This window comes from Cyanistes caeruleus, chromosome Z (assembly GCF_971803275.1).
Source record: "Cyanistes caeruleus chromosome Z, bCyaCae1.hap1.1, whole genome shotgun sequence".
Classification (NCBI taxonomy): Eukaryota; Metazoa; Chordata; class Aves; order Passeriformes; family Paridae; genus Cyanistes; species Cyanistes caeruleus.
In genome coordinates this window covers 45,684,336-45,697,528 of record NC_141732.1, presented here as the reverse complement: position 1 = coordinate 45,697,528, position 13,193 = coordinate 45,684,336, and the positions used below count along the sequence as shown (strand labels likewise).

Genomic DNA, 13,193 nt, shown 5'->3' with positions numbered 1-13,193 from the left:
AAATGCATAAATTTGATGAGATGAGGACTTGCATAAACAGTGAAGACTAGTGGGGAGATACAAGGACAGTTTAACATAGAAATTGCTATATAAATAGCATATGGGCATCTAGATGGGTTTCAGAGAATGGAAGAAGCAGTATTCCAAAATAGCACGTGTTAGCTCGTGTGTATCACACAGTATGCACAAGGGGGCAGAGTTAGTTTCACATGTGCTCTTACCTCTTGCAGCCCATGTCTGCTGGTTACATAGCTCTCTAACTGCAATATTCCTTGAACCCAGCTTTATTATATGTAATACTTCTGACTTTTTACTGTTACTTGTGAGCCTTTCTGATCTATAGATTCTTTTCCAAGTGTTTGCCATTTAAAAGACAGCATAGCAAAAAGGCTGGAAGGTTTGCATTTAGAAGAAGGAATACTAAATTGCATGTTAATATGTGTTCATCACATGATTTGTGACTTTGCAAAAGGCAAAGCATTCTGTCCGATCGTAAAATGAGGATCCTGGCTAGAATTTATTGTAAGAAAATGATGATTTATGGTAGAAAAGTCTGTGTGGCTTTGAATATTCTGCTTCTGGAGCTGTAATTCTTATGTTATCTAAACAGATTTTCTCTGTCTCTGTTGAGATTTTCAGATTAAATACAGAGAATAATAATTGATCTCTGGTGTGAAAATAAAAAATCAATTATTATTAATATGTGGTTACAGTTGCCACATGAAAGTAACTACTACTAGCTAGGAGAATGGACAACAGAAGTGTGTTACGGGACTGCAGTATTCCTTTCCAAAATATATGGTAGAATGATTATCAGTGAGATTGTATATTACAGTGCTAATGTTCTCATGATACTGTTACAAGTAAATGGTGTATTTGTTCCCTTTGCTTACAATGACATTGCTCTTATTTGAAATGATCCTTCCTTTTGTATTGTAGGAGAGAGTTTAGTTTGATACACAGAATTTTGTTGATGTTTTTTGTTACATCTCCTGAAGATTCTGTTCTTTAAATTCCTGTTACTGTGTAATCAAAATTAACTACTCTTTGTATCAGTTCTAAATAGTGGTTTTTAAGGAAAATATTTTAGCCAGAAATCACTAGCTTCCTAAGTACATTTGGATCTGTGATTTTGTTATTTTGAGAATATCTCTTGGCCAGAGGACAGCCAGAGTTGGAAAAAAACCAAACAAATGTCTCTTTAGGGTTCATGGGTGACAGTTGCATTTGAGAATTTATGTAATTGAACTTCTTTTTTTTTTGTGACTTGCAGGCAGAAATTGTCAAGAGGCTGAATGCTATATGTGCACAAGTCATTCCCTTCCTGTCCCAAGAGGTAGGTAGTCATTTGTACTGCTTCTGATATAAACGATTGCATCATTGTATCTATCACAAAAGTGGGACTTTGTGTTGAGCCTGTTTCCTTATGAAACTCTTGGCACTTGTAGATGACTTTCCACTGTGCTGTTATCACTTTATCATCATTATCTTCTTCAAGCCTATTATAATATCATTTAGATATATTTATGAGATGGAATGTGTTGTAATGTCAAAGCAGAATTTCAGTTCAAACATTTTTCTTTAACGTACAATATAGTTTTTCTTGCAATTACAATTTTGTGGGTCTGAAACCAAAGACAGCTGGCAAAAATGCTAGAAAGGCATAATTTGTGCTACATCCTTGCCAATGAACATTAAAGTTCGGCAGAAACTTCTGTTTTGGTACATGAATAATGATGTTCAACACAGCAGGCATAGAAACACAGTTTTTATGTTGGCTTTTTTCTCTCTGTATCCCTGATTACTTGCTACCTTAAATCCTTTTATGTTTTTGTGTATTTGGGGAATATAAGCAGAAAATTGAAACTCACTGTGAGCTAATTTCTCTAAGCATTAATTTTCTCCAAATTATGATTTGCTAGTATTACTGTGAGTGCACTGTAGATAATTTAAGAGGCAGTGGGATTTGGGGGAGTTGATGGGAGCTAATGCGGAAGCTTCCGAGCAACTGGATTGTGTGAAGTAAATAGGAAGTGTGGTTCATGAAAGGAAACCTTGGGTGCATAATGGCATCCCTTGTCCACCCCTCTGAAGGAAAGGGGCTGGAGACTGGGATCTGCTGGTGAGGGTTAGTGTAAATCAGTTTAGCACGTGGTTTCATTTCAATGCAAAATGTAGCTGCGAAGACAAAACTCGGAAGGTGTATTTTTGGGTATTGTGTCTGTACAACATCATGCCTGAGAACACAGTGTGAGTTTCTCCTGGCTTTTCAGTTGTTATATAAAATGCCAGTGCTTTTCAAAGTGAGCTGCTTAGCCCACTGCAAATGAGAGGCTGTGTGCTCCATGTTGCTGTTCAGCTAATGAGCTTTGTGTGGGCCACGTTTGTGTGTATCTGTGTGTGTTTGAAATAAGAATAATGCCGTCAAAACTAGAACCCGACAGTGTTTGTGAGTGCCACTGTACTCTCTGCTTATTAAGATGGATTTGTGGGAACTAAGAGATGTGTAATGTTCTTGCTCCATTGCTGGAGGACCAGAATTTGAGTCCGGCACAGGTCTAAAACAAGTAGCTGTTTTGTACTTTCGCTGCTTCAGAGTCTCTATAGGTGTAGTTACATGGAGCTTTTTTTGTTGCTGTGCAGAGATATTTTACCATCTATAGACAGGGGGGAAGGATTGAGAGGGGAAGCATAAAAAAGCTTTTTATGTGTCTTGACAGTGCAACTGCCGGTGACTGTTTTTGTAATGAGTTTGGGAAAATCTTGATGATTGACCTCTGCTAGTAAGAATACATGTTTAATTCAGTTTATATTGACATACAACAATGTGTCAAAAGATAACCAAGCTTCAAATTTGAGTATACTGATAGTCTTGGTTCCTCTCTAATTTGTGTCTTTAAAAAGTTAATGTCTTAATGGAAGTCTATTTATTTCATCATCCAGATTAATAGAGAATTGAATTGCAGCGTGCTCTTGCTGTTTATGCATTTTACATACAGTCTAATTGTGGAATAGTGGCTGAAAAATGTGATCAGGCTTCTTTATATTGTGCCTGAGGGAAAAATGAACAAAATACAGTGGTTGCATGCACTGATGGCAACATTATTGCCTCATAATAGCGCCAGGTTAACTTGTCTTATTGCTTGTTAACTTCGTAAGGAATCAATGGCTTGTGATAACTCACTTAGAAGTAAGAAATTGTGGGCAAAATCACTAGAGATCTTGTAAAAAGGATGCATTTATAATACATCACCCCACTGTGTACTACTGTCTGCTTTGTTTCTGGGGGCAATCCAGTAAAGTATTCAGTACATTCTCCAGGCCTCAGTCCGTTTTATTGTGCTGTACATCATCTAAGCATATATTTAAAACAATGTTTCTAACCTGCCTAAACACACAGTCAACTGGTACCTTGTTTTCACATTTATTCCAGTTTAAGCAGACTGTAAAAAACAGCACCAAGAAATAAATACAAACTTCCCATTTTTTCAGGAAAGAGTGATTCTGTGGTCAAAAATGTCAGATGGACCTCAGGGGCAATTTGTATTTGATTTCTGCTGTGGTTTTGGACTTCTCGTGTTGCAACAGTCATTTTCCACCTCTGTGTGATGTTGTGAGATACCAGTGTGCTCAGAGTAGTTCCTGTTGCTTAAGACGAAAGGGGTGCCTGCAAAGGGTGTAGGTTGTGGCCATTCAGTTAATTTAGTTTTGGTCTGTTGCAGTTGGTAGATAGTTCAGTGTTGCCATGCTTGAATGATCTAGCCCGTACAGTGTAATTAATTTTGTGTCTATAGCCATAGATAGTGTCTCTGCTAATTGACACTTCTCAGCTGGATTTACCAGCTACAGCAGAGTATGGCACTTACACAGCCCTGTGGCTTTTCAAGTTGGGGCTAGTTCCTGTCTGCTCAAGATGGTATGTGTGGCTGGTTGCAACCTTTGGCTGTTGCTGTGGGCTAAGTGCTGAATGTCCTCAAGTGCTGGATAGTGGCATTTCTTCAGTGTATGTGGAGATACATATCACAGTTACCTTATTTTGAGTAAATACTGCCTGTGTTTATATTCATGAAACACATGCAAGCTGGCTGATGTACAGCAAATGCTGTAAGTTGTGGCAATTTGGAGCTCATCACTACTTGCAGAAGCTGCTTGAGAAGCCCATATTGATCCCTGTCAAGTTACGTGCCTCAATGTAAGCATTTTGTAAGACTGAAGGAGGCTGTAATAAACCTTTTTGGAAGGATCACTTTCTCTTTCAAATGCCAGTGAACTAGCTAATAACAAGCTAGATGGGTTGTATTTTAACAGGCAACTTCAGTTCCCTGTGCACATTAAGGTGGTCAGATGTAGTTACTAGTATAATAAAATGCCAAGCACTGGCATGCATACATGTAAACAAACAAAGGAAGTTCTGCTTGGCGTCTTCTCTTTTCAAACCTTTTGATGATGGTTTTTCCTTTTAAGAGATTGATGTGGGCTATAATATGCTTACTCTTCTTTGTACATTCTTTCCCTAGAGGTGTTTCTGAAGTCTGGTAAATTTACATGAAGAGATGATCCATTATGTAGAAACAGAGCAGGAGTTCTTATATCCTGATCAAGAGGAACTAGCTTTTGGTCTGAGATTTGAGGTTGAGAAGACAGAATTATTTGCCTCCATCTTAGACTTGACCCAGACTAGAGCTAAACAGTAAATACAAGGAAGCTCTGAGAGATCTGTAATCCTTCTGCCAAGGAATGCATCTCATTAGCAATTTATGCATATATTGCTAATAATGCTCTTACATTTTTCTTCAGTAGTTATTATATCTTGTCTGAGTTATGGTGCCTGGAAGCAGTGACCCAGCTTGTCCCTTCTAGCTTTTGCAGTGTGTGCTGTACTCCATGGTAAATGTGTATTTGCTTTCCAATACTCACTAGCATTTTTGGCAGGGCCTTGTCTCATTGTTCTGTCTGTAGATAGGGTTTCCAAGAAGGACAGTGCTGCAGCTCTTAAGCAAGATGTGTATTTCCTCTAAACATGTAACAACAAAATAGTACATGTAAGGAATAGCAGAGGTTGCTGATTCTTCAAAGCAAATTTTTCAGTGAGTTTTGCTTTGGATATTGGTGGTGATCCTGAAGTCAGGCTGTAATTAGGGGTTTTTAACACCAGTATAATTGTGTTTGTGCCTGCGGGAATTTTGGCTGCTCGCTTGCTGTCAGCACAGCTCCCCTGTCATTGGGAGTTGTGGAGAGCTCTGACATGGTATAAAAAGCCTGGGAATTTTCCACCATGTTGCAGTGCTTGTACATAAGCCAGGGCTAGGTGACAACTGTGTGGTGAGACAATGTGATGGTGAAAAAGCCTGTATTCTTCTTGTGGTCTCTGTAGCTGTTGCTACCCACTGTGAGACTTAAAAGAAGTGATTTTCCAACACGAGGCAAGTACAGACACACCACTCATTATAGAATGCAAAAAGGGGTGAGGAAACAGGAGAAGTTAGAAAGGAGAAACAGTACTAGTCTGCATGACAGGTGGGGCAGGGTATTGAGCTCATTGCTCTGGCATGTTAAATGCAGTGCAAAATACTGTTTTCCCATAACTGAAAAAAACCCAGATCTGTCATTTGCTTGTGTGCACAGAGGAAGGCTAGCATTAAATGTGTGTGAAAGTTGCACCCCTGTGTCTATATTTGGCTGGGGATAAAGTAACCCATTTTTGTTGTTGCTGTTTTTACTTGGCTGTAAATTGCTACACGATCACTTGGTGGGCAGGTGGATGTGTACTGCTTGGTTTTAACATAATGCTGTTTGTTGCTGTTGTGCTGGCCCAGGAGGGTGTTCAGGCACCATGGCAGGTGTTGGAACCATCCATCCATTGGGTGACAGTTCAGTTGGCTGCCATCCTGCTCAGCTGGTCCCTGGGCTCCCTGCCTCTCACCTTTGTTTTGGGTTGCAGTGGGTGCCTGGAGTCATCTGGGCTCCTTCTCTCCGTGTAGAGGCCCTCCCCACAACCTGTTCCTAGAGCCATGGCTGGTAACATGGAGCCCCCAGCCCACCCCATTTTCAGAAGGACTGTGAGCAGACAGCTCTTCAAACCCTGCATGGGCTTTCCTGTGCCTTTTTTCACTCAAGCATGTGGCTTTTGTCTGTAACTTCAAGTAGCACAAGGGTCACTTGAGGCATGCCTCTCATGGGCTTTTTTGGGAGCTGAGGAGGTGCCTTCTCAGTTGTTGCAATGAGCTGGAAGTGGTGGAAAGGCTAATTACAGACCACCTCTTTTGAGTCTTTTGCATACAAAGCCACTGAAGATCAAATCAATGTTAAAGCAGCTACCACTACGAGAGTTTAATTGCCTCTACTGTACCTAATTTAAGTTCAATGTTACTAGGCCCTTGGGTTTTCTCCTCTCTGTGAAGTCCTGATCCCAAACCTATTAGAATCAATGAAGGATGGATTTTGTGGCTGCTCTGGCAGAAATCTGAAAGTGGAGTTTTGGTAGTCCATCCCTTGTCCTTCTTTTCCTCTGACCTGAAAATGAAATAACATTTTCCCCAAATTCTTCTGAGAGCTATTCTTTATGTGTTTTCTGTAAGGGAACAGAAAACGCTCTAGCTCTGTGGAGTTGACTTATTTTCCAAATCTTGGATGCAAATTGAAGTAATTTTTACCATAGTTTTGATAGGTTTAGGCCAGCTTTTGTAGATGCCTTAGAAGTTTTTTCTTCTCCTGGGAACAGAATTCAAGTAAATTGATGTTGGAGTAGAATACTCATGTATACAAGAGCTTTCTTTACCTCAGTGCAAAAAGCATTGCCTGTGAAATGGTACGAAAGAGAAGATGATTAAAAACTACTCAGTAAATGCTTTTATTTAAAAATATAAATATTTTAAAAACTTTGCTTTGTTCTTTGGGGTTTTTTTAATGACCTGATGAAAAATTGCATGATGTGAATGATTTCTACCAGAAAATAGTGGTGTAATTTTTATAATCATGCTGTTGACATACAGAGTCATGGGTCACCAGGCTTTCAGCTATATAATTGGTGAAAGCTCTACCTTTCCTTAACAAGCGATAACCTGGAGCTGATAATGTGTTATCAGGAACTTGGTGCTGAAATGTCATGATTTCCTTTTTTTCTGGTGTCTGTGGTAGGAATACACTGTATTTTAAATTTCAAAAAAGTTTTTCTTGAATACCGAGAAAACGTTTACAGATGTTCAGCCTGTATTTTAGTCTTGACACTGTCTTCTTAAAAGTGGCAGATTGGTTTATATTGGCAGTATAGTTTTACAAAACTCTGAATGGAACTTCTGTGATTTTATTTACAGCTACATAGTGGCAGTATTCTAGGTGGTCTTCAGTAATTCCCTTCATGCAGTTTTTTGCTTAAAAACAAACAAACTCTAAAACCGTATTCTTCCTTCTAAATTACAACCTTCATTACCTGCATTTATCTGATTTTCTTAGTTGGGATCAGAATTTCTTAGTGTCATTGGTTAGGAATGACTAACTCCCCAGTTTAGTGTTCCCACTAAAAAGAAAACCATGCAGACACTTCCCCCACCACCTTCCTTCATGAGAGAAAAAAAGTCAGAGATTATGGGTTGAGATAAGAACAAATTACTGGAAACAGCAGTGAGATAAAGCAGACAGTAACAGTAAGAATGCTAATAACAAAAATATACAGGGAGAGGTCGATGTATAAGCAAAATTGTTCACCAAGCCCAGGACCAAAAACCAATGAAAGACAGACCCTCTAGCTGCCATGCTTTCCCAGACCAAAAGCCATTTCTTCTGGAAGCCTAAGAGTCCCTCATATTTACCTGGGAGCAATGAGATGGGGTGGTATAGAACGGCCCAGACACACCCAAACCTTATGGCTGCTGCGTGAAATTAACTCTGTACAGGCCAAAACCAGGACATACAGTTATGGATGGATTTTTAGGTTTGTTTTCCCTTGCCCTAAGAAGTTTCATGCAAGAGGGCTTGTAAGTGAAAATGCCATTTTTGTTTGTGTGTTTCACTGAGAATTGTGAAATTGGAACCTGCCAACCCCCTGAAGTAGCAGCAGCCTTTTTTACAGCCCCTCCCTTTTAAGCCCCTCCTGCAAGTGGGGCTTATAGAGCTCCCTGGGGAGTCTTGATGCTCTTCACCTAATCCCTTTGCTGGAGGTGGTCTTGAGGGTTTTGTTTCTCATTTTATTTTATGCAACTTCTTGCTTCTGCTAAGGATGCACAGGAGGAGTTACTGTACAAGATGGTCTGTACCTTGGCTCCATTCTGCCTGTATACACAGCCGTGGGAGGGTGAACTTGAATCTTTAAAGGGACCTTCTCAACCTTTCCCTTCAGCTTTGTGCCAAAAAACATCTGGATGTTGGTTTTGATGCAAAGCTGATGTTTCATTTTTACAGTTCTTGCACCTCTCCAGACAGTCAGGACCTCCCTCCTTTTTCTGTTCAACCTGTGGCTGTAAATCAACGATGTCTTACTCTCAGTGCAGATCACACAACCTACTTGCAGTTCTCCATGACCCCTCCTTGCACTTATTTTTTCTGTGTCATCCTGGTTCTGTGAGGCTGCCTGTGAACATTAATTTGCCACTGGTAGAGGTCTGAACAGGCACAGATCTGGTTGCAAGATGAGAACCTTATTTCGTTTGCAGTTGATGTTTTCAAATAAATACCAGTCAGAGGTTTCAACATACAGCATTTTGAATTTACTTCAGGAATACAGTATCACTCAAACTGATACTACAACCAGTGAAGCTTGTAAACTGTGTTGTTAATTAGACCATGTGTTTTTGATGGGCTTTTTAAAGCCATTAAAATTTACATGTTGGGGATTGAAATAATTAGTTCTATTTCACATGTTTGACAGATTTGTGAATTCCATTTTGAATTTTTTCTTATGGTTGAGCTGCTTTGAAATGTACCTGTATATTCTTCAGTGATGTGATTGCCATGTGCTTGTTGAAAATACATGTCTTTCCTTTGAGAATACTGGGTGGGGTTTTTTCATAAAGTTTCCATGGCTGTAAGGAAAGGGGCTCACATTTGAAGATGGCGTTTAAATTCACAAGCACACTGATGAACAAAAGGATGACAGCTTCCCATTTAGCCAGGTTGTGAAATAGCTCTTTGGGAAGTAAAGGTGTAGTTCCCAGCATGTAATGGCATAAAAATAAAAATCTTCCCTTTGCCTATGTATTTTTGCTTGTCAACACACGATGTAACTGTCTATTAGAGAATAGTTACTTCAGATCCTGCATGTCTTAGAAAAGCAAATAAAAACAGTAGAAGTAAGAATCTGTGCTTAATACTTTAGAAAACAAGTAATTTTATTCTGTTTCTGATCTTCATTTATAGCACCAGCAACAAGTGGTGCAGGCTGTGGAGCGTGCCAAACAAGTGACCATGGCAGAGCTGAACGCAATCATTGGGGTATGTGGTCTTTCCATTTTAGCTCTGAAAGTGTTTGTAAATAGCTTTTCTTTTTCTTTCTCTCTTGCATGAACTAATTTCCATCAGCTGGGCAAAAGTTGTGGGCAATGGTGAAGTTCAGTAGCTTGATCTTCATAAAAGCTGGTTACTACCTGAAGACTTTTGCTTGCACTATGCCAAGAAGACTAATGGGGTAATTAATGTCTGTGTTGTATCTATTCCCCAAAGCAGGCTCAGTATTTGGGTTTTTTTTGTGTTTGTTTTTTTTTGTTTGTTTTGTTTTTTTCTTTTTGTTGTTGTTGTGGTTCTATTTAAGTAACATTGTTTCCTTTCCATACCACCTGCCAGTCTGATTCTGCAGCTGTGGTAACAGGTACCCTTGGTATGATAGACTTTTTTTGCCCATCCCTGCTGCCCATATCTTTTTCTACATTTTGGTTCAAGATTCTGAGTATTAACCACACCTTTTATTTTTACATTTAAAAATAACTGTTACTTTAAAAAAACAAACCCACCCACCGAACCAACCAACCAAAACGTGCCCACCAAAACCAAAATACCCAAACATACCAACAAAGAAAAGAAACCAAAATCAACAGAAGAAAAACTCATCAGCACTGTGCCTTCAGGTGTCCTGCTCTTAGTCATCTATAAATATAGGTGTGTAGAGCCCCTTTTGTAAAGCCTTTAGTGACAGTGATATTAGCCCAGTACAGAGATTTTATAGGTGTGGGCAGCCACAGTTTTTGTATTTTATAAATACAAAATGAAGAGACAGGCATAACAGTGAAAGCCCTGGCTGTTCATACTACATAAAATAAAGGTGAGAAGTCATAACTTAATAACACATTATTCTCTTGTATAATTATGCAGCTGAAGCAAGCAGTTGTTTTAGTTATTCTAATGAAGACACTACAACTGTACTTCGTATCTTCTGCGTCCTCCCAAATGCTTTTTCTTTTGTGTATAGATTATACATAAAAGTATTTTTCTTTTTTTATTCAGTGTATCAAACACACTTTGAAATGCTAATTATTCCATTTACTTTCATTAAAATTCAAATTGCTGAATGAAGATGTGGATAAGGGTCGCCGAATAATCAATCTGAAGTGAAGATATTGCTTCAATTATGCCTCTGTCTTTTAACAAGGAAATCAGGACTTTCTGATCATTGCTGACAGTAGTTTAGAACAGCGGTCTGATTGCAGCTTGTTTTTAATAGGCTGTTTCTAACTCTATTTTGTATACCTCTGACCACAAGAAAGCACTGGTAGTCAATTAGAAATAATAAATGGAAAAGAGTAACCCTTATTTCCTCTGAAGTGCCTGTTAGAAAGAAGGGGGTGAATCAGAGCGCATCGTGTAGAATCATGAATAACATTTGTTGTATGTCTTTTACGCTCCAGTGGGGAGAGTGGGAAATGAATAATTTCCCAATTAGTTTTCATTACCTAAGCAAAAATATTGCCTTTTATTAACATTCTTTGCATAAAGTAAGTGGCTGAAGGTTGGCTTCTTTGTTAAAGCTTTTATGCATGAGTGCTGCATGTGCATTTGTGGTGTGTGTGTCTGCGTGCGTGTGTGGTTTTGTGTGTATGTGCACACACATAGGCTTCACAGTCTACCTGTGCACAGTTTTGCCATTCACCTTTGTTTGAATTACAGAGACTGCTAAAAAGAATTTGATTTCTAGTAAAGGAAGCAAGTGTAAAGTGTGTGATGTTACAGATACTGGCAATCTCACAAGTTACTTAAATTTATCCTGCTTTCATGAACAACTAAACCACACTAAACAGATAAGACACTTGTCTGAGAGCCTGGCAGTGATTCTGTTGGTCTTCCCCCCACCAGACAGAAGTAAATTTTCTTTTGTCTTCCTGTCTAAGTTTGCATTTTCATGTCGACTGAAATCCTGCTGTCTCAAACTTCTCTGAACTATCAGACTTTGGGTTTGTGCATTGTCTAGTCCTTGGCTCCCTCACAAGCCTGATTTTTACCGTGCTCTGTTGCCTTTTTTCACTCAGCTGTTTTATGTTGACTTAGGAAGTACTGTGTGTTCCTCTTTAATTTTATCAAAAACAGGAGTAATACGGACTGGAATTGAATACTCATTAGGTTTAAAGAGAAGTGATCTCATGCAGTCTTTTGGAGATTAATTTTTTAAAGATGGAACAAACAGGAATGCAAATTATCTAATAAGCTTAAGATTGTGTTGCAAGAATCCCACAACAGCGTTATGTCTGCACTTAGAGAGATTTAAAGTTTGAAAATGTAGCATGGGGCTATAGAAAAGACTTGTCATATTTTGTGAAGTGAATACCAGTAAAAATAAAACAAAGAACATAATTGGAAATCATGGCTTTCTTATGTATCTGATTATGTTGTCTTAGGTAGTTTTTCTGTTTAGTAAGTCTGACAGGGTTTGTGTTCTTTTAACATGTGGTATTTTCAAAAACTTCCAATGATTGTTTAACCCATTGAGCTGTGCATCAGATAAAAACAGAAGCAGTATTTGAGTTTTTGAAATAAAACTGTAGCTTAAGTCTCTGTTTTGCAGGCATCCTGTTCTGTTCACCTCACTCATGCTAAACTCCCTTGGTTCAAACAGAGCAAAGTGGCTTTGAGTTAAAAGTGCATGCTACCAGAATGGAGTGTGGCACAAGAAAAGAATTGAAGGTGCACAGATCATATCTCTCTTTGTGTTTCACATGTACATATTTTTGTATGAATGTGCTCTGATTTAATAGAATCTGATGAAGCACCTTTTAACTTTGCAATATTATTCTATCTTCATTGGTAAATGAACCAAATCACTGATCCGTGCAGTTTAAATGCAAAATACTGAAGTGAGCCCGGAACCCAGAGAGACTGCCTGTTCTCCTGACAATAAACTAGTTATGTTTAATGGAATGAAACACTGTTATAATGACTTGTTTCACAGGTCATGTTCAGTTTAAAACTGTTGATGGGCTCAAACAAGTTAAATATCATCTATCATCTTCTGGAGAGATGCAGTGAGAAAAACTAAACCAAAACCGGGTTTATCATAAGGATGTTGCAGGAGGACTGTGAATCTGCAGGCATCCAGAGTCTGCCTCTGGTGTTTGCCATGGGCAGTGTGGTGTGGCTTTCTTCCTAAAGGCAGTCTGTGGTGCTGATCCAGAGCTGCTTTCCAGGCTGGGTGTTCCAGGATGAGCAGCATGATATACCCAGTTGATCTTGTCATGTGTCACGCTGCTGTGTTTTTAGATTAGATAGAATCTGCGAGAACGCACTGTTGGAGCAGCACACAAATCGTAGCCTTAAATCAGTAATATGATCTAATTAGGAATGATGTTTTCATTTCCTGTATTAATAAATTGATTTGTCTGAGTTTCTTAAAATATTGGGTTTTGTTTTCTTTAATGCATTATACTATACAATTGGAACATGCTGTGTGAGTATGGTTACATTTTAATAAGGGAACCAGGGAATTTACTTGTAACTTTTTAAGAATTTTATCTGTTTAAAATAGTTTTTCAACTGCAGTTGCGTAGTAAGGCAGAAATGAAGGCTTGTGTGCCTGCTTATCACATGGAGAGAGATAAATGTACCAAAAACTTAAGAACAGGTATGTGATGGTGTTCAAAGAAAATGCAGTTTAGCACAAGAAATGCTGAACCTCAATTTTTAGCAGTGACATTTTAATGATAGGAAGTCTGCAAAATTATTTGCCATCAATTGTGAAGGCAATAACAAGCCTTGGTGGTTTTTCACACCCTCTGTGT

At 38.7% G+C, this 13,193-nt stretch overlaps 1 protein-coding gene across 6 annotated transcripts in view; it reads left to right on the top strand.

The window, feature by feature from the left end:
- LOC111940839 (TLE family member 4, transcriptional corepressor) overlaps positions 1 to 13,193 on the top strand; it is a 97,776-nt gene that overhangs the window by 29,791 nt on the left and 54,792 nt on the right. For 4 of the 6 annotated variants that reach the window (XM_086866773.1, XM_086866774.1, XM_086866770.1 and 1 more), the window contains exons 5-6: positions 1,274 to 1,336; positions 9,352 to 9,426. Coding sequence is in view for 4 of the 6 variants with exons in the window: in XM_086866770.1 (XP_086722896.1) it covers positions 1,274 to 1,336; positions 9,352 to 9,426 (138 nt within the window). In the remaining 2 variants the exon portion in view is untranslated. The remainder of the gene's footprint in view (positions 1 to 1,273; positions 1,337 to 9,351; positions 9,427 to 13,193) is intronic. The other 2 variants (XM_086866771.1, XM_086866772.1) reach the window with 1 other exon arrangement.